The sequence below is a fragment of the Anarhichas minor genome, unplaced genomic scaffold (assembly GCF_050575085.1).
Source record: "Anarhichas minor isolate MPS153535 unplaced genomic scaffold, ASM5057508v1 ptg000014l, whole genome shotgun sequence".
Lineage (NCBI taxonomy): Eukaryota > Metazoa > Chordata > Actinopteri > Perciformes > Anarhichadidae > Anarhichas > Anarhichas minor.
In genome coordinates, this window is record NW_027466460.1 from 15,510,545 (window position 1) to 15,535,000 (window position 24,456).

Sequence of the window (24,456 nt, forward strand, 5' to 3'; positions counted from 1 at the left end):
TTCGCTGCCGCTTATATTTATATATTATTATATATTTATATATTTAACCAAACCCGCGAACCACTTCCTGGTAAGGGGATAGGTTATCGGGTCCACACTCCAATATAGTAGGTGGCGGTAATGCACCTTTCACTGGATGCCATCCGCCATAAAACAAAAAAGGAGAAGAAGAAGAAGAATTATAACCACTTCCTGAATCAGTCACGTGGTACGGCCGGCTCGAGAGGCTTCGAACGTCAACACAAACGTCATCAACACGAGCCTCAGAAAAATCTTCCTGATTACTCGACACTCGCCTCGACACGGAAGGAACCATCACTAGTAAACGGTGTTGTTGGCGGAGTTTGTGTGGAGCGAACGTTTGTGGATTGTCTCCTAGTGTCCTACGGAGCTAATGAAGTTAGCATGCTACCAGGAAGTAGACGGACCCGAACATAAACTAATAACACAGCGCAGCTCAGAGTGAGAAACCCGTTTTTAACCCGAGTTTGTCTGAAGGAAACGCCTCGTGGTTTAGTGAAAATGTCTAAAGTCCAAATGCTGAGATGTTTAGTCAACCAGCGACTAACTGCGGCTGCTGAAGAGATATTTGGTCTGTTTGAAAGAACGATAGCAGAGAACGAGGAGGAAGTTTCTGCTTTAAAAGAGCAGAACGAGCGACAACGGAAACTACTGGACGCTGTTTTCAACCCTCAGCTGCGGTTACACAGAGCAGGTTGGTTCATTTTATTCCTTCTGTTCATCCTCCGGCTGATAACGTTTCTATGTAACGGAGTTGTTTCCCGAACCGGGCAGTTTTTAGCTAATGTTCCAATACAATTCACTTAAAATGTTGATACAAATGATCGTGTAATGTTTTCAGTTGATTTAGTGGTGTTAAACTGAAGTTTTAACTTTGTACCTTTCAAACTAAATATTGTTGTAATTATTAAAGTTAGCTTTGCCTTTACCAGAGTCGTTAAAACGATGCTAACGCCGGTGAATTAGCCGTGCGCCGCTATTCGCCTAATCCGTACAGACTTCTATCCTCGTTGTGAACACTGGGTGCTGCTGTTTTTTCGGGGATATTCGCTGACCATCAATGCTGTCAACACATCCGGGAACGTAGTTCTGTCCTTCACAATAAGATATCACGCTTCAACAACTCCAAATTGAGCAATACAAGCTCCTTAATTTCCGCTTGAGTGTATACCACCACCTGCTGGATGTTTTGTTAAACTCTTCTCATGTCAATCACTGGCAAAACACCAGCTGATGCATGGAATTTAACAATTATGTACACATATTGTATATAACAATTACTATCATAACACACAGTGCAGAGTAAGAGTTATATTGCAACTAAAAACACAAGTATTCATGATTGAAAAGCTACATTGTTAAAGTGAAAGACAAATAACTTCTGCAAATGATTGAAAAGTTCTATGCAAACATTTATTTAAAAACAAACCAATCAAAAATTGTATTAAAAATCAGGACACAAATGGCATTTAAAATAATCCTCTTCATCATCCAGCTCCTCGTCCCAGCCCCACACACACAGTGTGATACCATGTGTGGCAGCTGTCACACTGGACCCACGACACCGATCCCTCCGAGCTCTCGGGAGGGTCAGGTTGACCTATTAAAAGATTTTTTTTTTTTAACTTTGAATTAAAGACAATGATCAGATTTTCATGGGTTGGCATACAATGAAAGTTTACATGAAGTACACTACCGGTGGATATCGTGGGTCCAGCAGACGAGGAGCTGGATGATGAAGGTCGGGTCTCTGCAGGTTGGGAGGCTGTATAAATAACAGAAAAAGCATAACCATGTTTTGTTTACTCTTCATCATGGCTAATGTCACCATCATGTTATAATAGTTTGTTTTTTTCAGATTATTTAAAGCATTTACAGTGGGAGGGAGAGGAAGGAGTTTGGGACCCATAGAGGCCACGTCCCGCTGCCGATGTTGAAGGCTCTGAAATAATAATCATATTTTATTATTACAACTCTAAAATACATACTTATAATAATAATAATAATAATAATAATAATAATAATAATAATAGTAAATACATTCTGATTCATACGTGAAGTCAAATGCAAAATAGGTATGCGCTGACCAGGAGACGGGGGAAGGTGGCCGTGTTCCTCAGCAGGCAGGCTCGGTGGTGGTGATGTGCTGCTGGCAGGCAGCCGGGGACCGTGGGGGGCACAAGAGGGGGCAGAGCGGGATGAGGGACAATCGATGGAAAGTCCGGGGCTGGTGGCTGTAGTAGCCCCGAGGGACACTGGTCTTCTGCGGCTGGGGCGAGAGCTGCCAGACGGGGTAGAGGAAGTGGCTGAGAGTTTGAAGCGTGTGTGCTGTTCCAGGTTTTCGTTTAGTTCCACCCACTGCCACACTGGGGTGATGTCAGCGTAAATGGGTTAACATGTTTGAGGTATTCCCACTGATGTAGCCACTCGTGTAGCAAATGCAACATTGTGTTGTTTTTTTATCCACCACTCGCCCTCATAGTTCACAGAGAAACCAAAGTGGCTCCAAACACCAGACCTGCAGGTCGTTGGAGGATCTTCTATTTCTGGTCTATTACTAGCCATACTGCAGCGAGCTAGCTTCATGTAGCGTGTCTCACAGCGCAAAAGTGCCCGACTGGAGTAGAACATTTTTCTTTGGTGGTGGGCGTGTCAGAGAGCACGCTGTCTGTTACATCATGTGGGTTGCCAGTTTGTGAACAGTGGCTCCACCGAAAACATAATATTTCCCACAATTTAAGCTTCTGTATTTTCCAAATGCACTAGTATTATTCAAACGTATTGTTCGGTTCGTCATGCGTACCGAACCGTGAGCCTCGTACCGAACGGTTCAATACGAATACACGTATTGTTACACCCCTAATATTTATATATTGTCTTGGACCCCTAAGCTCCGCCTCCCAAAATTTCCGCCATTTTGAATTTTGTGAAAAACCCATTTTTGCAACCTCCTCCTACATGCTGAGTCTGATTGCTACTAAATTTGCCGTGGATCAGTATTGGATCTATATAATAACATTTTATTAAAAGATGTTTGATATCTCCTTATGTTTAGAAGATATGGACCAATGAACTTCATAAGGCGTGGGTTTGTTTTTCAATACTCATAACTTCAAAACCAATTAACCTATAATCGTAGTCATATGTGCACATCGTATATTGTTACGTACCCTACAATTTTCATTCCATTCAACCACTAGGGAGCGATACAGTAGTTAAGCCATTTTTGGCTTTTTTGTCAATTTTCATTGTTTTGAGACGTACTTTAACAAACTCCTCCCACAGAATTCATGTGATCAACTTCAAATTTGGTCAAGATTATCTAAAGATATTAATGATGAAAAGTTACTGAAATGGTCTAGTGACATTGAACGGCCATTTTATGTGGCGCCCATTGCTGTGGCAACGCGTCATTCACCATGAAAAATTAAGCTTATTTTTCTGTGGCTTAGGATGCTCAGCAAGCCTTGGAACTTTGCACAGGTGTCATAGGTAATGTAAATAAATATTTCATATGGCTTTTTGGCTTGACCGTTGAAAATTGCCTCGATAGCGTCCCCTACAAATATTGTATGTATCACATGGAGACTTAAAAAAAAAGTCTCTTGGGACCATGCTCTAAAACCAACCGGAAGTCGGCCATTTAGAGTTGTGTGAATTTCCCCTTGATTTCTAGTCGCTATACTTTAACGAACTCCTCCTGGGGACTTTGTCAGATCCACTTCAAATTTGGTCATTACAATCTGAAGACCGTTGCAATTCAAAGTTACTCAAAGCTTTACATTTGATGGAATGGCGTAGCCGTGGCGTGGCGGCCATTGTACGTGATTCGCCATAAAACAACAAGCTGATGTAACATAGTGGATACTGGAACTGGTGGAATATTTGCACGACATCATTTCCAGCGTCAGTCCACGCTGGAAAAATACGTTGAACTCCGAGATGCGTTGTCTGATGGTCAAAGACATTTGCGGCTGCGTCTGCCGGCGTCCCGCCAGTACCCCTGAGACACGGGAAGGTGCGAGGGCCCGTACGGCAGCTGAGCTTGCAACAGGAAGTGCCTCTGCTAGCTGCCGCTGCCACAATTTGAGGGAGCTCCTCCTGGTTTGGTAACTGTGCACAGGGAGTGTAAGAGGGAATGATGGCAGGAAAAAAAGTGTATCTACAGGAGACTATTTGCTCAATACTAATATTTCATTGTCACGTCTGTGTGTGTGCTGGACGTCTGTTTTCCTGCAGATGTCCAGCAGCTGTTGGTGATTAAAGAAGAGGATACCCCTGAGCAGCAGGAGTGGAGCTCCAGTCTGGACCAGGAGGACCCAGAGCCCCCACACATTAAAGAGGAACAGGAGGACCCAGAGCCCCCACACATTAAAGAGGAACAGGAGGACCCAGAGCCCCCACACATTAAAGAGGAACAGGAGGACCCAGAGCCCCCACACATTAAAGAGGAACAGGAGGAATTCTGGACCAGTCAGGAGGGAGAGCAGCTTCAAGGTCTGGAGGAGGCGCGTATCAAGTTCTCATTCACTCCTGTGAAGAGTGAAGATGATGAAGAGGAAGCTCAGTCCTCACAGCTTCATCAAAGACAAACTGAACAGATGGAAACAGAAGCTGATGGAGAGGACTGTGGAGGACCAGAACTAGACAGGAACTCTGAACCAGATACTGATGACAAGAGTGGAGAATCTTATGACACTGTCAGTGATGATTGGAAGGAGACCAGAGAACCTCAGTCAGGTTCAAACTCTTTGAAACCTGATAAAGTCCATGTCAGTGATTCAAGATGTAGTGCTGGTGAGAAACTATTTACATGCTCCGAGTGTGGGAAAACAACTGACACAAAAGGAGATCTGAAGACACACATGAGAATCCACACAGGAGAGAAACCTTTCAGCTGCTCAGTATGTGAGAAATCTTTTAACCAGCGTTCACATTTACAGAAACACATGAGAATCCACACAAGAGAGAAACCTTTCAGCTGCTCAGTATGTGAGAAATCTTTTAACCAGCGTTCACATTTACAGACACACATAAGAACCCACACAGGAGAGAAATCTTTCAGCTGCTTGGTCTGTACGGAATCTTTTAACCAGGGTTCAAATTTAAAGACACACATGAGAATCCACACAGGAGAGAAACCTTTCAGCTGCTCAGTTTGCAATAAATCTTTTAACCGCTGTTCAAATTTAAATACACACATGAAAATCCACACAGGAGAGAAACCTTTCAGCTGCTCGGTCTGTAAGAAATCTTTTAACCACTGCTCAACTTTACAGATACACATGAGAATCCACACAGGAGAGAAACCTTTCAGCTGCTCAGTTTGTAAGAAATCTTTTAACCAGCACCCACATTTACAGACACACATGAGAATCCACACAGGAGAGAAATCTTTCAGCTGCACAGTCTGTAAGAAATCTTTTAACCAGGGTTCAATTTTAAAGAGACACATGAGAATCCACACAGGAGAGAAAGCTTTCAGCTGCTCAGTTTGTGAGAAATCGTTTAACCGGGGCTCAAATTTTAAGAGACACATGAGAATCCACACAGGAGAGAAACCTTACAGCACAGGTCGGCTCTGAAGTTACACATATTTACTCATAGACAACCGGCTTTAGTGGTTCTGTTTGTATACAAAAGGTAAATCTGACACACCACATGGCACATAACGCAGGGGAAGAAATATGGTACTTTTTTTCCTATCTTTATTCAAAAGCATGTTGTTTTAAACCTTGATTGCTCTGAGAGATCCATGCTTTGTTTAAGGTGACGCCTCCTCACGTTGGCAGGGAGCTTAGTACTGTCTTTAGTTTGATCCAGTAGACTAATTGAGTTTTTATTTTCTAGTTAGTGTTGGTTTTCTAGAGGGGTCCGGGGCACGCTCAGCTGGAATAAAATGTTGTTGTGAACTGTTGCACCCATGTTGCCATATTGAGAGCCGTGCGGAGGCAATCCTTCAATCATAATTTTGTTCTGAGTTTGTAATTCAGCTCATAACAAAAGTTTCAAGAAACATGAGAATCCACACAGGAGAGAAACCTTTCAGCTGCTCAGTTTGTGATAAAAGATTTATGCGCAACAGAGATCTAAAGGTACACATGAACACTCACACAGGAAAGAATCCCTTTAGCCCTTTTACCCAATCACCCCTCCGCATATCCCTTCGAGCGGTGGGCCCATAGGGCGGCAGCTAAATGTAGATTTTTCGGGTTGTTCCTGGTCGAACCATACGTCTCAGGTCCCGTAAACCAGACCCTCACCAGCAAGCTCCACTCCCAGGTCTGGCTCCAGATAGTGGCCCCGGTTTTCCTTTTTTCGGTGATGTTGAGTTGAATTCTTGGTCTGAGAACACAGGTCACAGGGTCACACACACGGCCCTAAACCACGTTAAGGTGATTTATTGGAAGGGTGTAACATTTAAGACACGTTGCTTTCTGTTAATATTTTAATGTTAGCCAACTTTATAGTGTTGTTTTTACTGTTAAAGTTTTGCTGATTTGCTGATGTAAATATCTTCTTGTATTAAGTTATTTTGCATGTTTAGATCCAGAATTGCAGAAAAATACCAGAAGGCAATTCATGTGTTTATGCATTAATTTCTGTAAGAATGTGTTTTCCTTTGTGTAATGTTATAGTGTCTGTTGTCTCTGTATAGTCACCCAGTCCTACACACCTTTTCACTTTACCCACCAGGTGTCCCTGTTTTTCCTCTTGTATATATTGTTTTTAATGGTTTTGAGGAAATGTGTTGTTATGATTTAGGTTAGATGTTTTCCTGGTAATTTTAATATCCTTTTTCTAGTAATGTGCATCCTGAGCTTAGTACATACTGTAATATCAAAATAATGTATCTAAATGTAAAAAAACAAGAATGAAATCACACATTGTCATTTTACTTATTGCTGAGGGAGCAGAGGAGCAGAAAAAGATCAGAAGGCAGTTAATGGGTTGAATTTTGTCTTCTGCAGAAGTAAATAAATGTCTGAAAACAATCAATTGAGTTTTATTTATTCCATGTCCAACCCACACCCATTACATAAGGAAAAGATGGAAGGTAACTTAAGATGGGAATCATTTATAGAGGCTTTTATTTTGTAGGCTACCAACCAAGTTGCAGCAGAACCTGCCCTGCAGGTAGAAATGGGAAACATGCCGCTGGATTTAAGGAGAAAGCAACTGATGGCAAACTACTGGGCTAATTTACAGGGACAATGATTCTCACCCTGCAAAAGGAGAGTTTCAGGTGGCATTGCGTGGCTTATTGATTCCACGTTCAGATTTTGAATTGTTTCCCTCAAAACCCTGTCCTCACACACAATTAGCCCCCGCTTGTGATCAGTGACACAATTAACCTTGATTGCTCTGAGAGATCCATGCTTTGTTTAAGGTGACGCCTCCTCACGTTGGCAGGGAGCTTAGTACTGTCTTTAGTTTGATCCAGTAGACTAATTTAGTTTTTATTTTCTAGTTAGTGTTGGTTTTCTAGAGGGGTCCGGGGCACGCTCACCTGGAAGAAAATGTTGTACATTTTAAAGTTAAATGCATCAATCTGGTGCATTTTGAGACTAAAATCAAGAGGCTAGTTCTATGAAGAACTTTGTGTTCTTTTTTTTTTTTTTTTTAGCAGTGGTGGAATATAACCAAGTACATTAACTTAAGTATTGTACTTGACATTTTCGAGGTACTTGTACTTTACTTGAGTACCTGCAGCATTAAAGTGTTCATTTAATGATCATTTTAAAATGATTTTTCAGTAATTGATTCATGTATAATCTTATATACTGTTGAGATCAAAATTGTTTAAGATAAGTAAATGAAGTAACCTTGGATTGAATTACCTGTTTTGTTGTCAAATGTTGTCAATATTTACAGCTGATAACGCCGTTCCAAGCTTAATAACCTCTTTATCCCTAGCCCCCTAGCCCTATTTTTAGGCCTCTGCTCGAAAATTGCATACCCATACTTAAAAGACTGTAAATCTGAAACTACAAGGTCTATTTTAATAATTTTGATGGTATAATACAGGTAACACTTGTGAGAGACTTATTCAGATGTGTAAATATTGTGTATATGTTGCTGGTTAATAGTGAATGAAGATGGCACACAGCTCAAATTGAATGTCACGATGTTATAAGGCACCATGAGAAAACCCCAAAACTAGTCTATACTGAAGCCTCCACCAGTCATGTGACTCTGACCTTGCAGGTCATAGCGGTCTGTTGAGAGTCTCAGCAGATGGAGTTCTCAGGATGCTGCCTTCTATTTTTTTACCCTTTACAAAACCAAATCTGAGAACAGAACCGGAGTACGCAGGTCGAGTGCAGTACAGTTATAACAACAACTGTACTCTGAGAATCAGCGACCTGAGAGAGAGAGCGACTCGGCTGTGTACAAGTTCAGGTTCATAACAAACCAACCGGACTGGATAAAAACTGGTGAACCTGGAGTCCCTCTGTCCGTCACAGGTAACACTTTTTGTTCGTGTAAGTCAGCTCCAAATGCTCAACATTTAGGAAACACTGCTGATGTCTCTGATGACGGGGAAATAGTTCATGTTTTTTTGTTTCCAGGTGCAGATCAGCATATTAAAATCATGTCGTATTAAAGAGTGTACATCGGCTGATCTGAAGTGTCACAGCAGTTGTCATCTAACTTATCCAACTTCCTACAACTGGTACGAGAATGGTGTGAAAATAAACAGAGAAAAGAATCTTTTAATCAATACTTTTATCGTGAAGACAGCTATTCCTGCTACATCTGTGTCCGACAGCACATTTCCAAGCTTTTTGGCTGAAAATGGTGTATAAAGAGTAAAAATTGTGGGACCTGGAGCATTTTGTTTGGAAAAATCACGGAATATTTTCCTGCTCCGCTCCACTCCGACAGTTATGCTCTCACTCTAGCGCTGAACATTCCATGCAATACACACCCATTATAAAATCTGAAAAGGACCCAAAATTTTCCTGAAACTTAAACGTTGACTTGAAGAAAACTGTGCTAGCTATCAAAATGCACATTTGGCTCAATAAAGTGCAGCGTTTTGTTTACGTTTTAAACTTTGAATCATGTTTCTACGTTAATGTATGGCTAGTCAATATGGGCCCAAAGTTAAGTGTTTTCTTAGCTCTCTTCGCGCCGAAACCCCATTCAAGTGAATGGAGTAATTTAGCTCAGATTTTTGGGATTTTCGGGAAAACCGCTGAGCGAATCTCTCTAGAAAATACTTAGCACACGATTCCCAATCAGGCCGCACGTTTTGATGTATTTTTTTGCGCAGGTGTTGGCAACGCTGTGTGAGGAGGCTGTGTCTGTCATGAAGCACATCAACGCTGGTTGATATTGACATTTCTTACCAAATTTATGAAACAATCTGCATTTCAACACGGCTCAAAACACCCTCTACCGTTTTAAACTAGCCCGACTCTTTCAAGGCCAGTTCTAAAATAGAGTCGACCATTTGACACTAATCTACGTCATGAAATAAAAACACGTCAACGCCCTCTAATCTTTAAAGCTGCTATAATCAATAGTTTTTTTTTACAGAAACAACCTCTAGTATGTGATTTGACACGTGTTAGCTTGTGTTTTTTTTTTGCAACCGATGAACAGAAGTTACCATATTTGGAATGAGGAGGAGTGACATAGAGATGTCGTATACGTCTCTGGTAGAGATCTGTCAATCACAGAAAGCCCGCCCTAAAGCATACTCTGCTTTATGGTCTATTTGACTCTAAATGGACCATAATTTACTAAATGAACATCATGCGATGATATCAGTCTTGTATTTACAAAAAGCAAAAAGACAAGTTTTTTATGTGAATATGTCAGTCAATGTTTAACTCATCATATGCTCATTACATCACGGTTTCCACAGTCTCACTAAACATCACATCACTTCATCACTGCAGAATCATCTACTATCAACACTACATCTACATAAACTTACACACAGGTTGTTAAGGTCTGATGTAAAAAGGGTTGGAGAGAGATAGAATAGAATATAAATTAAAAGTGTATGGGAATCCAATATTGTCCTCTCAGCCAATCACATTGCTCCTTTCAGAAGTTTTATAAGTTTTTGCAAAACCATTTGGCACAGCTGTACTGTACTGTGCTGTTATTAATACGATAGAAATACTTTGTTACATGTTCAATACCTGCATTTAAAACTTAAAGGGAAAAAGCACCATTGACAGAATCATATATATTAGACAGTATCATCACTTGTATATATTTTGTATTCATCTGAATCCGCAAAGTAACTAGCAACTAAAGATATCTAAACATATTGTCTTTTAAAGTAGCAGAAAGATGGAAATAGTAAAAGTACTTCAAACTTGTACTTGAGTACAATACTTTAGTAAATATAGTTAGTTACTTTCCATCAGTAGATAGCCGCATGTTACATTAAGTTAAAGGTACCCTGTGTACTATTTGACCACCAGTAGCACAATAGAATAATTTATTTTATGACTTTATTCTTGTGCAAATGCAAACAAAACAACATGCAAACATTCACGCTGGCTTCTCGACACGTGGCCGAGGTAATACTCAAACGAGTGTAGAAATAAAATAAAGCAAACGTTGATGCAAAATGTGTTTATTGTGATGAAAGTGGGTGAGTATTAATATGTGTTCACATTGTCTCCTCCAGATGCTCCGAGGGTTCCCTTAGTGTTGATGAGACATTCTGGTGACATCATGAAGAACAGTTCAGTGACTCTGACCTGTAGCAGTGATGCTAACCCAGCAGCTAACTACACCTGGTACAAGGAGGATGAAGACTCACCAAAAGCATCAGGACAGATCTTCATCATCACTGACTTCAGAGCTGAACACAGTGGGAATTATTCCTGTGAAGCCCAGAACATGAGAGGACGTAGTAACTCAACTTTACATCTGACTGTTTTAGCAGGTAAATAATGTGCGTTCAGTGATGGTGAGATGAAGCTTCATGAAGCATTGAAGATTTCCATCCAATTGGTTCACTCATGGGCCGAGGCTTCATGGTGCTTCATCTGCTCTACTGCGCCATCAAGTGGACAATAAATGTAGAACAGGCAGAGTGATTATAATGACACCATGGCTTTGGTGTGTGAAGCTTTGAATTGAATACATGAATGAATGTTTGTGGTGCTCGAATAGATTGCAAACAAATGCGCAATAAAGTCCCAAGTCCACAAAATGTTAGGGGGATCCATTGCATTTCGCTGCCGCTTATATTTATATATTATTATATATTTATATATTTAACCAAACCCGCGAACCACTTCCTGGTAAGGGGATAGGTTATCGGGTCCACACTCCAATATAGTAGGTGGCGGTAATGCACCTTTCACTGGATGCCATCCGCCATAAAACAAAAAAGGAGAAGAAGGAGAAGAAGAAGAAGAAGAAGAAGAAGAAGAAGAAGAAGAAGAAGAAGAAGAAGAAGAAGAAGAAGAAGAAGAAGAAGAAGAAGAATTATAACCACTTCCTGAATCAGTCACGTGGTACGGCCGGCTCGAGAGGCTTCGAACGTCAACACAAACGTCATCAACACGAGCCTCAGAAAAATCTTCCTGATTACTCGACACTCGCCTCGACACGGAAGCAACCATCACTAGTAAACGGTGTTGTTGGCGGAGTTTGTGTGGAGCGAACGTTTGTGTCGTTGGTGGATTGTCTCCTAGTGTCCTACGGAGCTAATGAAGTTAGCATGCTACCAGGAAGTAGACGGACCCGAACATAAACTAATAACACAGCGCAGCAGAGTGAGCAAAACGTTTTTAACGGAGTTTGTCTGGAGGAAACGTGTCTGTGGTTTAGTGAAAATGTCTAAAGTCCAAATGCTGAGATGTTTAGTCAACCAGCGACTAACTGCGGCTGCTGAAGAGATATTTGGTCTGTTTGAAAGAACGATAGCAGAGAACGAGGAGGAACTTTCTGCTTTAAAAGAGCAGAACGAGCGACAACGGAAACTACTGGACGCTGTTTTCAACCCTCAGCTGCGGTTACACAGAGCAGGTTGGTTCACTTTATTTCTTCTGTTCATGCTCCGGCTGATAACGTTTCTATGTAGTTTGGAGTGAGACTGTTGATTCAATGAATCTTTTTCTTCTTCTTCTGATCTGTTCTCTCAGCTTCTAGATGACAGAACATATTTACACTTAAAGTAAAGTTTCCTCATGAGACGAGTCTATAAAGATCAATGCTGAAAAGACTTACTGTAAAAATATTCAAAAGCATTATTGTCGTGTAGTGTAACCAAATACACTCCCTACATCAATAGGCTTATTTAAAAAAAAATATGCTTTTGCAGGATTGTGGCTACTTTTTATTGGGAGAAATATTCAATAACTTTACTGTTACAAAGTGTGCTGCTCAGTTTGTAAGAAATCTTTTAACCAGCGGGAACACCAAACCTCTCCCATCCTGACAACAGTCTTGATTATTTAATTTAACCTTAATTTATAGAATTAATACTAGTTACTTACATAGTCTATTTAATCCCCGGCTCCGGCTCTGCTAGTTGCATGTCGATGTGTCCTTGAGCAAGACACTTAACCCCAAAATTGCTCCCGTAGTTGTGCCTACGGTGTAGAAATGTGATAGACTCTCAATTATAAGTCGCAATTCAACCTTGACCTCTAGGTTCCAGAGAGCAGTCTCTAGAGAAAGTTTATTAGTTCAGATTGTGTCATTGTTGTTATTGTCACATTTCAGTTTCATCATATTTACGTGGATGTTCTCTACGGCTGACTACCAAGGTGGAGTGCTATTGGTTCAGAAACGGAGCGCACCGATGATGCACGTCCACGGTTACGTTGTGGCTGCTTCTGAAGGTTCTATCCACTGTTTCTACGGTGGCAGGTTTACGTACATTAGTCAACTATAACTGCCCACATGATCACATCTCAGCCGGACTTTATGGAGGATGCAGGTTCTTTGAATACTTCTTAACAATGTTGGTAGTGCCACAATTTTTTGCCATGTAAACTATTGATGACCTCATTGCTGCTGGTGCTTTGTGTCTTTACATTTTGTGTCGGCATGTCTGTTTGGTAACTGTGCACAGGGAGTGTAAGAGGGAATGATGGCAGGAAATAAAGTGTATCTACAGGAGACTATTTGCTCAACACTAATATTTCTTTGTAACGTCTCTGTGTGTGTTTACTGTTTTCCTGCAGACGTCCAGCAGCTGTTGGTGGTTAAAGAAGAGGTTCCCCCTGAGCAGCAGGAGTGGAGCTCCAGTCTGGACCAGGAGGACCCAGAGCCCCCACACATTAAAGAGGAACAGGAGGAACTCTGGACCAGTCTGGAGGGAGAGCAGCTTCAAGGTCTGGAGGAGGCTGACGTCAAGTTCTCATTCACTCTTGTGAAGACTGAAGATGATGAAGAGGAAGCTCAGTCCTCACAGCTTCATCAAAGACAAACTGAACAGATGGAAACAGAGGCTGATGGAGAGGACTGTGGAGGACCAGAACCAGGCAGGAACTCGGGTCCAGATAGACATCCAGAACCAGATACTGATGAGAAGACTGGAGACTTTTCTGACACTGATGTCAGTGACGATTGGAAGGAGACCAGAGAACCTCAGTCAGGTTTAAACTCTTTGAAACCTGATGAAGTCCATGTCAGTGATTCAAGATGTAGTGCTGGTGAGAAACTGTTTACATGCTCTGAGTGTGGGAAAGCAACTGGCAGAAAGGCAGATCTGAAGAGACACATGAGAACCCACACAGGAGAGAAACCTTACAGCTGCTCAGTCTGTAAGGAATCTTTTAACCGGGGCTCAACTTTAAAGAGACACATGAGAATCCACACAGGAGAGAAACCTTACAGCTGCTCAGTTTGTAAGGAATCTTTTAACCGGGGCTCAACTTTAAAGAGACACATGAGAATCCACACAGAAGAGAACCCTTTCAGCTGCTCACATACCTGCAAACTTGTCGCTTTTCCACGAAATTCGCCGTTTTGAATCAAAATATGTCATCCACGTGAATCGTGTAGATCCGTAGAGGTGTTTTTTGGGGGGGGGGGGGGTCAACTGGCCAACCGGCGTTTCTCAGATTGGAGTGAGACGAGGAGAAAAGGTTAGGTCGTGATCTTCGCAATAAAACATCTCTGATGTGACGTGTCGAGTCTTGGCCAATCAGTGTTAAGATGTCTACACCGGCTTCCCAACCTGTTTATGATGGAAAGCAAGTCAGCTTGATATCACGTTAGCTAACGTTAGTGTGGATTGTGTATTGGCGTTAAAGTTACGTTATGTTCCGTTACCGTTCAGACTTGCTGAGTTAAGGCTAGCGTCCACTGCATGCAAAACTTTGTCGACTGTTGACGTTCGTCATCATCGCGAAACATGCAGCTGTTCTGGTTCAGTGCACGCGGTCACTCATTAACGTTAAACCGGAACACCGGTGGATCTGGTTGCAGGTTGTTTTTTTTAACTCAAAGTAGAATGAGGCGGTTTTGTGTTCATAATAACTTTTATGACCACGATGATGAGGCCCGGATACTGATGAGATGATGAGGTCAAAGAGCTTCAGGGAGAGGAGGCTGTTTGTGTAGCGCAGCTTGACGCAGGGCTGAGATGTGAGTGGAGCTGGGCCTGGATAAAGGTGGAGGTCTAAACAGACGTGAGTACAGCTTCCCGCTGTCACAGTATTTTAAATACATTGATAAGGCAGGGTATGCTAAATGCAGCCTCTGCTCCAAGGAGATAAACTACAGCAACAAGGGCTCACGTGCCCTCTCATCAGACTGCCAGACACTGTTCACTGTAATGACCACAGCCAGTGTACCAACAGTCCCAACAGTCCCACGTGCAGTTACTCTCAATAACCCTGAAGTAATGAGAGGGTTAAGGTGCCTGTACCTTCATTTCAGCGGGTTGCTAATGCAGAGGTGTGTATAGATTACAGCTATTATTTTACTCTTGATAAGCTACTTTAGCCAGAGTAGATTATCATTTTAATTTAAATAATTGAACTGGATTGAATGCATATTAATTGCAAATGGAAGATAGGCCACAATTCTAACAGCTTTACAGTAACAGTGGAAGTCTATTAATATTAACATACAGTAACAGGGTTCAATGAAAAATAATCACTTTATTTTGTACAGGCGATGGTTCTCGCTACTCTTGCTATCTTTGTTTTTTTATGATTAAAACTTTTGAAAATGAGACCTCGGTCTCAATGGATTTTGTCTAAATAAAGGTTGATAATAATAATATTGATTGGAGAAAAAAAAAACTAACTAGTCAGCTGTTCAACTAGAGCTGAAATAGTGATTAATAACTGAATAATAAATTAGTTTTTTGCTTAAAGTAAATATCTCATCACATAATTTTCCTCTCAGAGTACACCAGAATGCTACATTTTAAAGCTCATATTTAAAATAAAAGGAGCACCCCCCCCCCCCCGACAGGGTTTCGGGCTTGTCACCTTTTTCATCTCTCATGAGTTTGTATGGGGATGAGGAAGTAAGGAAACATGAGAACACCAGGGTAGGGAGTGAGGGATGAGGAAGTAAGGAAACATGAGAACACCAGGGCACACATGGAGAACTCTGTCAGCTACATATTTGGCAAAGTGAACATCTTTTCTTCTACATAGTTGTCCTCAGTCTCTTTTGCTTAACTTGGTCATGGAGGCATCAACATTTAATTGAGATGTTAAATTAACAGTGAAAACTCATCATAGCTTAATTTAACATCAGTATTCATAATTACACTTCATGTTTACTTCTCCTGATCTTTACCTCCTATAACAAGGTCCATAGGGGCATCTCAATAAATAAACATGTTCTATTATATAAGTGTTATTTACTGCTTTTTTTCGTGTTGGAATAAATGTTTCGAGTTTTTAAAGTGTTTTATTTGGAATATGTATAATAAGCATCATTTAGTTATCGCTGCTGAGAATTTAACAAACATAAAAACATGACGTAGATAGGTTTGCAGTCTTCAAGGTGTATATTTCAAATTGCATCTATTACAAACATGAAAATAAAGTTGTGAACACCGGCTGAATATCTATTATCAAAATCATAACTGTACTTTAACTGCTACCGTGTAAAGGGAATACTGCTGTTAAAAAGCACCTTATTTGTTTAAAGTGTTTGTAAACCAAATGTTATTGCACTTTTGTTCATATAGCAGTACTTTTAAAATAAAAGTGCGCAATGCAATACTTTTGAATTCATTATTGAACTTTGCGCATAACAATGCGATTAATCGCGATTAAAAATTGTAATCGTTGCCCAGCACTAAATATAACAAATCGAAAGTGTATGGGAATCCAATATTTTCCTCTCAGCCAATCACATTGCTCCTTTCAGAAGTTTTTTAAGTTTTTGCAAAACCATTTGGCACAGCTGTACTGTACTGTGCTGTTATTAATACGACTGTAGAAATACTTTGTTACAAGTTAATACCTGCATTTAAAACATAATGGACAAAGCACCATTGTCAGAATCATCATGAAGAACAGTTCCGTGACTCTGACCTGTAGCAGTGATGCTAACCCAGCAGCTAACTACACCTGGTACAAGGAGGATGAAGACTCACCAAAAGCATCAGGACAGATCTTCATCATCACTGACTTCAGAGCTGAACACAGTGGGAATTATTCCTGTGAAGCCCAGAACATGAGAGGACGCAGTAACTCAACTTTACATCTGACTGTTGTATCAGGTAAATAATGTGTGTTGAGTGATGGTGAGATGAGGCTGCATGAAGCATTGAAGCTTTCTATCCAATTGGTTCACTCATGAGCCGAAGCTTCATGGCGCTTCATCTGCTCTACTGCGCCATCAAGTGGACAATAAATGTAGAACAGGCAGAGTGATTATAATGACGCTATGGCTTTGGTGTGTGAAGCTTTGAATTGAATACATGAATGGATGATGTTTGTGATGCTCTAATAGATTGCAAACAAACTCACAAAGTTCCAAGTCCGCAAAATGTGAGGGGGGATCCATTGCGTTTTGCTGCCCCTTATATTTATATATTATTATATATATATTATATATTTATACATGAACTAACTCTAACCCTTTATATATTTACATATTATGTATATATTATATATTTATATATTATTATATATTTATATATTAACGATATCAACGACTACTGACCAGTTGCCCTCACATCACATGTGATGAAGGTGCTGGTCTTGGCCCACCTCCGACCGCAGGTGAGATCCTCACTGGACCCTCTGTAATTTTCACACCAGCCTCATGTGGGAGTGGACGACGCCATCATCTACCTGCTGCAACGAGCGCAGTCGCACCTGGATGGAACCGGTGGCTCTGTGAGAATCACTTTCTTTGATTTCTCCAGTGCATTCAACACACATCCAACCAGTGCTGAGTGAGAAGCTGCGGGTGGTGGGGGTTAATGCGTCCACTGTCTCCTGGATCACTGACTACCTCACAGGCAGACCACAGTTTGTCCGACTGGGCCGCGTGCTGTCTGATACGGTGGTCAGTGATACTGGAGCTCCACAGGGAACTGTTCTGTCTCCCCTCCTGTTCACCTTATACACCACTGACTTCCAGTACAACTCGGGGTCATGCCATCTGCAGAAGTTCTCTGAAGACTCTGCAGTGGTCGGGTGTATAAGGGACGGACGGGAGGAGGAGTACAGGGCAGGAGTGGATGACTTTGTGGAGTGGGCCGGTAACTCACCTGCTTCTGAACGTGGCCAAGACCAGAGAGATGGTGGTCGACTTCAGGAGGACGATGACGGCTCCACAACCGCTGAGAGTTGTTGGAGATGTTCTACCAGTCTGTTGTGGCCAGTGCACTGTACTTCTCCTTAGTCTGCTGGGGGAGCAGCATTGGAGGCGTAGACACCAACAGACTTAACAAACTGATTAAGAAGGCCGGCTCCATCATTGGCTGCAAACAAGACAATCTGGAAACGGTGGTGGAGAGGAGGACACTGAAGAAACTATTATCCATATTGGATAACCCGGACCACCCTCTCCACCACCTACTGCAGGGACAGAGGAGCACTTTCTCCAACAGACTGATCCAGCTCCGCTGTCACAAGGACAGATCCAGGAGAACATTCCTGCCCTCTGCTATTAGACTGTACAATAAATCACCTCTGGCCAGATCATCCTTCACATAACTACACACCGCTACACTGTTGTTGTTTGCTGTTGGTTGATCTTTGCACTACTGTTTAGTTTATCTTTAGTAATTTAACTCTAATCTATTTCATTGTATATACTGTGTGTTTTTGTTATTTTCTTTTCTTATATTCTTATATTTGATATGTTATTTTATTGTATATATTGTGCATTTTTCATACTTACTATTTTTATTTACTGTGTTACTTCGTTTATATATAAGTATATATTTGCTGCTGTAACATAAAAATTGCCATCTGGGGATGAATAAAGTAAATATCTATCTATCTATCTCACTAACCCTTATATTTATATATTATTATATATATATTATACATTTATATATTAACTAACCCTAACCCTTATATTTATATATTTCACCAAACCCGCGAACCACTTCCTGAATAAGTCACGTGGTACAGTCGGCTCGCGAGACTTCGAACGTCAACACATACGTCATCAACACGAGCCTCTATACGTGGCTCACAAAGATTTTCCTGATTACGCGACACACGCTTCGAATTGTCGACACGGAAGAAACCATGTAAACCTTAACTATCAGAGTTTAATGGAGAGTAAACGGTGTTTTTGACGGAGTTTGTGTGGAGAGAAAGTTTTTGTCGTTGGTGGATTGTCTCCTGGTGTCCTACGGAGCTAATTAATTTAGCATGCTACCAGGAAGTAGACGGACCCGAACATAAGTTTGTCTGGAGGAAACGTTTCTGTGGTTTAGTGAAAATGTCTAAAGTCCAAATGCTGAGATGTTTACTCAACCAGCGACTAACTGCGGCTGATGGAGAGATATTTGGTCTGTTTGAAAGAACGATAGCAGAGTACGAGGAGGACGTTTCTGCTTTAAAAGAGCAGAACGAGCGACAACGGAGACTACTGGACGCTGTTTTCAACCCTCAGCTGCGGTTACACAGAGCAGGTTGGTTCACTTTATTTCTTCTGTTCATGCTCCGGCTGATAACGTTTCTATGTAGTTTGGAGTGAGACTCTGTTGATTCAATGAATCTTTTTCTTCTTCTTCTGATCTGTTCTCTCAGCTTCTAGATGACAGAACATATTTAACGGACTTGTATCCCGAACCGGTGTGCGAGATCAACAGTTTTTGAATTAACTGGTTTATGTTCGAATGCGTAAAGCTGATGTGTGGTAGGAGTGGCCTTTCAAGACCCAAGTAGAATAAACAGGAAACAAACATTTCCATCGTTTCTCTTCTCGCTTTCACGTAGTTTCTACGGTTTCGTTTGAAAGAATATAAACGGAACACTTTGCTGGAAAATGTACTACTCGTTAATGAGGCTGTGGTTGAGATTCCGAGGACACATAACGAGGACCAGAGTGAATGACAAAGTTGGTGGTCGGTGTCGATGCCTGTTCAAAATACTTACGTCAATACATCCTTTAAGAAACGCTCTGTTGTCCGTCTTATACTTGTATCATATATCGTTATTAATCTGATGTCAGGTCGATTTGAGACCTGTCTGTGCATCCATACAGCCTGTGAGTTAAACATATGACCTCAAACACCGCGTACAGATGACTGTCAACTGTGGGAAGCTGCGATCCACCCAGATTAACTTGTGATTCAACTTCTGTAGGCTATCTCACATCGCTTATGTTTTATATTAAAGACTACGGACATGCATTTTATGTTAACGATACTCTACACTGTGCAGCACACATTCATCCAGATTAGACATGTCATGACTGGTAACTCTGGTTTTGTTACTAGAGGGACCGACATTTAATAACTGCACGCAGGGGTTAGGGTGTCTGTTGAAACATTACGATGGAGAGCCTTGTTGGAGTATTAATTTAGGATTTCGACAGCATTACCACGACCAATTATCCATCTTAATTACGAAAATAAGATTTGTTGTCTGGTGACATAAAAATAGTAGGGTCGCCAAAATTACCATCAATGCTGTCAACACATCCCGGAACGTAGTTCTGTCCTTCACAATAAGATATCACGCTTCAACAACTCCAAATTGTGCAATAAAAGCTCCTTAATTTCCATTTGAGTGTATACCACCACCTGCTGGATGTTTTGTTAAACTCTTCTCATGTCAATCACTGGCAAAACACCAGCTGATGCATGGAATTTAACAGTTATGTACACATATATTGTTTATAACAATAACTATCATAACACACAGTGCAGAGTAAGAGTTCTATTACAACTAAAAACACAAGTATTCATGATTTAAAAGCTATATTGTTAAAGTGAAAGACAAATAACTTGTGCAAATGATTGAAAAGATGATGCAAATATTTATTTAAAATCAAAAGTAAAATAAAAAATCCGGACACAAATGGCATTTAAAATAATCCTCTTCATCATCCAGCTCCTCGTCCCAGCCCACACACACACAGTGTGATACCATATGTGGCAGCTGTCACACTGGACCCACGACACCAATCCCTCTGAGCTCTCGGGAGGGTCAGGTTCCCGGCACCGGCCACACTCCCAAACTGTCTGCTCCATCTCTTCAGTAGGGTGACCTATTAAAATAATTAAAATTAATACTTTAAATTCAAGAAAATTATCAGATTTTCATGGGTTGGCATACAATGAAAGTTTACATGAAGTACACTACCGGTGGATGTCGTGGGTCCAGCAGACGAGGAGCTGGATGATGAAGGTCGGGTCTCTGCAGGTTGGGAGGCTTTATAAATAACAGAAAAAGCATAACCATGTTTTGTTTACTCTTCATCATGGCGAATGTCACCATCATGTTATATATATATATATATATATATATATATATATATATATATATATATATATATATATATATATATATATATATATATATATATATATATATATATATATATATATATATATATATATATAAATATAAATATAAATATATAAATATATATATTTATATTTAAATATAAATATATAAATATATATTTATATTTAAATATAAATATATATATATAAATATAAATATATAAATATATATATTTATATTTAAATATAAATATATAAATATATATTTATATTTAAATATAAATATATAAATATATATATATATAAATATATATATTTATATTTAAATATAAATATATATATATATATATATATATATATATATATATATATAAATATATATATATATATAAATATATATATATATATATATATATATATATATATATATATATTTATATATATATATATATATATATATATTTATATATATATATATTTATATATATATATATATATATATATATATTTATATATATATATATATATATATATATATTTATATATATATATATATATATATATATATATTTATATATATATATATATATATATATATATTTATATATATATATATATATATATATATATATTTATATATATATATATATATATATTTATATATATATATTTATATATATATAAATATATAAATATATATATATATATATATATATATATATATATATATATATATATATATATATTCAGATTATTTACAGTGGGAGGGAGAGGAAGGAGTTTGGGACCCATAGAGGCCACGTCCTGCAGCCGATGTTGAAGGCTCTGAAATAATAATCATATTTTATTATTAACACTAAAATACAAACTCATAATAATAGTAAATACATCCTGATTTATACGTGAAGTCAAATGCAAAATAGGTATGCGCTGACCAGGAGACTGGGGAAGGTGGCGGTGTTCCTCAGCAGGCAGGCTCGGTGGTGAAGAGGGGGCAGAGCGGGATGAGGGACCGGCGATGGAAAGTCCGGGGCTGGTGGCTGTAGTAGTCCCGAGGGACACTGGTCTTCTGCGGCTGGGGCGAGAGCTGCCAGACAGGGTAGACGAAGTGGCGGCTGGGCCGGTGTCTCCGGCCCGCTGCTGCTCTCTGTCTCTTCTGGCCAGAGCTTGGGCCTCCCGCCTTGCAGCTCGGTCCTCCGCCTCCACGATGACGTCGGACATCTCCGTCAGTAACCTGGCCTTGGTGATGTTCCTCCTGACCTTGCCGGTGTTGTAGTTTATTTCGGCCAGGAGGTGGGCCAGGTCTACGGTTATCCGGCCTAATGTTACCAAGGGATGGGTCATGTAGGGATTGGGAGGAGGAGGGGCAGGTGGAGGTTGGTTCTGGGGATAGGGGATGATGGGAGGGGAGGGCAACATCAGGCGCAGCCCAGGAAGATGCCGATGGGGTTGGCGGAGGTGGTGAGGAGGCCCCACGCCGCGGCCCGGACGGCATGACCCGTGACCAGTCGATGGCCATTGGGTCCAGAGGGTAGAGGCCACACCTCCTGAACCCAGCCACCACCAAGCTCCGATCTTTCACCCTCTGGTAGGAGTCTCTTAGGACCCTTGAAAACTCCTTCTTAGAAACCAAGAAGGAGTGGCTCACTGCCGACAGATCTCCTGTAACACCAGAGAAATCTGCCTTCAAGGGTCCGAAGAAACTCTCATCCAGAGGTTGAAGGATGTGAGACGTATGTGGTGGCAGGCACAGGAGAATGACCCCCTCCCTCTGTGCCGCCCGGACCAGCTCTGGATCCAAGTGGGACTGATGTCCATCCATGAAGAGCAGCAGCGGGCGCTCCTGCGCGGCGAACTTCAGGAAGCACTGTATTATATTGGAGGTTTATCTACATAAACAATATTTCTAATCATAAGAGTCACGGCTGGCTTTCAATAAATGTACAGTCTGTACATTTATTGAAAGCCAGCCGTCTCACTCTCGCTCTCTCACTCACTCACTCTCACACACACCAAAATTATTTCCATCATTTATTAGATCATTGTCCATGAATATACTTTATGTAGCCTGGCTTGTGATAAACAAGAAAAACACTTTATTTTACATCTGTCTGCTGTTATAGTTCAGAGCTAAGACCAAACAAACAGCTGCCTACTTTTAACTCGTGCTACGATTCTGTCGTTTTTCCCGCGGCCACAACTATTTTTTCAGACACAACATTTCTGCCTCCCTCCCCTCGACTACAGATTATGTCACACATCAATGCTATATTTTCATTGGCTAGACAAGGTAGTGTAAAGCTAGCTACAAATTACAATTGTATGCTAACTCATATTAGCAATACGGTAAAAATACAGAGACTTTTCAGAGTAAAGACCGTCGCCCGAGTGTTCTTTCCGCTTTCTCTCATCAAAGTCACTTTCCTTTAGTATTTAGGCATGTACACAGCCATATATATTCATGAAATTTTACACGTAGATTCTTTGATATGTATGAATTTATATTACTTACGCTTGGATGGCGATCGCCGAAGAAAATGTCAGCGAAAAGACCGGAAACTGCGTCACGACGGAAGCGTTCGAGGCGGGCCAATGTCGGCTAGCGCTGTCCGAGGCAGGCCATCTTTACGTCACACTTAAAGTACAAGGTTGTTCTCTTTGATAACATCATGTGGATTTTGCAACTGCGGTCAAGTGAACCGTCAGCCGCGGAACCTCGGTCACGTCAGCCGGTGTTACATCCCTACTGGTTTTCAAACCTACTGGTTTCCCTTACCTACGTGTGCTGTGTTCGCTTAACAGCAGCAGCTGTTTTCAGAATCACAATCTGTCTCCAGATTCGTAACACATTCACAAACATATTGCTGGAGATCTATAAAACATCTCTTATCCATTGCGGGGATTATGATTGTATAAGTGAGCACTACATCACAGCCACGTATGAAGAAATACATTGAAGAAAATATATTTATGGAAAGATCGCAGTGACCTGGATTTGAACTCTGTCGAGCAAAATAGTAATAAATCCAAAGTCGGTCACGCTACGCGATCCGCCACTTGCTCTTAATGAAGTGTCAGTCATTCAGTTATTATCCATTAAGTCATACCTCGTCAGTGTCCAGGGAACGTTTGTGTTTGGGGTGAACTGAAACCACACTGGAAAGGGGGTGCAGCGTACATTAGGCAACTATAACTGCCCACATGATCAAATCTCAGCAGGACTTTATGGAGGATGCAGGTTCTTTGAATACTTCTTAACAATGTTGGTAGTGCCACACTTTTTTGCCATGTTGTGACGACCCTCCTCCTCCCATATACCAGGTGTCCCTGTGTGGTTGCTGATGTCTTGCAGGTGCTGATTGGAGGGTCGTTAGCTGAATGAGCCACACCTGAGCCGGTGTGGTTGTGCCTTTTAAAAGATCCTCCTCTGTTGGCAGCCTGGGGCTCGGGGAGAGGAGATCCTGTTGCCCACCAGCATTAACATCATTCTTTTGGTTGACCTGTCTGTTCTTGTTATTTACTGCTACACACACACACACCCATACATGCAC

General features: G+C 40.7%; 1 protein-coding gene across 5 annotated transcripts in view; it reads left to right on the forward strand.

The window, feature by feature from the left end:
• The first annotated feature begins 139 nt into the window (after positions 1 to 139).
• The window catches only part of LOC142949898 (uncharacterized), a 38,262-nt gene continuing 13,945 nt past the window's right edge, over positions 140 to 24,456 (forward strand). Inside the window, exons 1-3 of one of the 5 annotated variants that reach the window (XM_076091769.1) lie at positions 140 to 715; positions 4,261 to 4,818; positions 10,679 to 11,209. In XM_076091769.1, the coding sequence (XP_075947884.1) occupies positions 523 to 715; positions 4,261 to 4,818; positions 10,679 to 10,947 (1,020 nt within the window). In that variant the 5' untranslated portion in view covers positions 140 to 522 and the 3' untranslated portion in view covers positions 10,948 to 11,209. Of the gene's footprint in view, positions 716 to 4,260; positions 4,819 to 10,678; positions 12,031 to 12,729; positions 12,947 to 13,193; positions 19,085 to 19,202; positions 19,573 to 24,456 lie in introns of those variants that run through there. The other 4 variants (XM_076091770.1, XM_076091768.1, XR_012954100.1 and 1 more) reach the window with 4 other exon arrangements.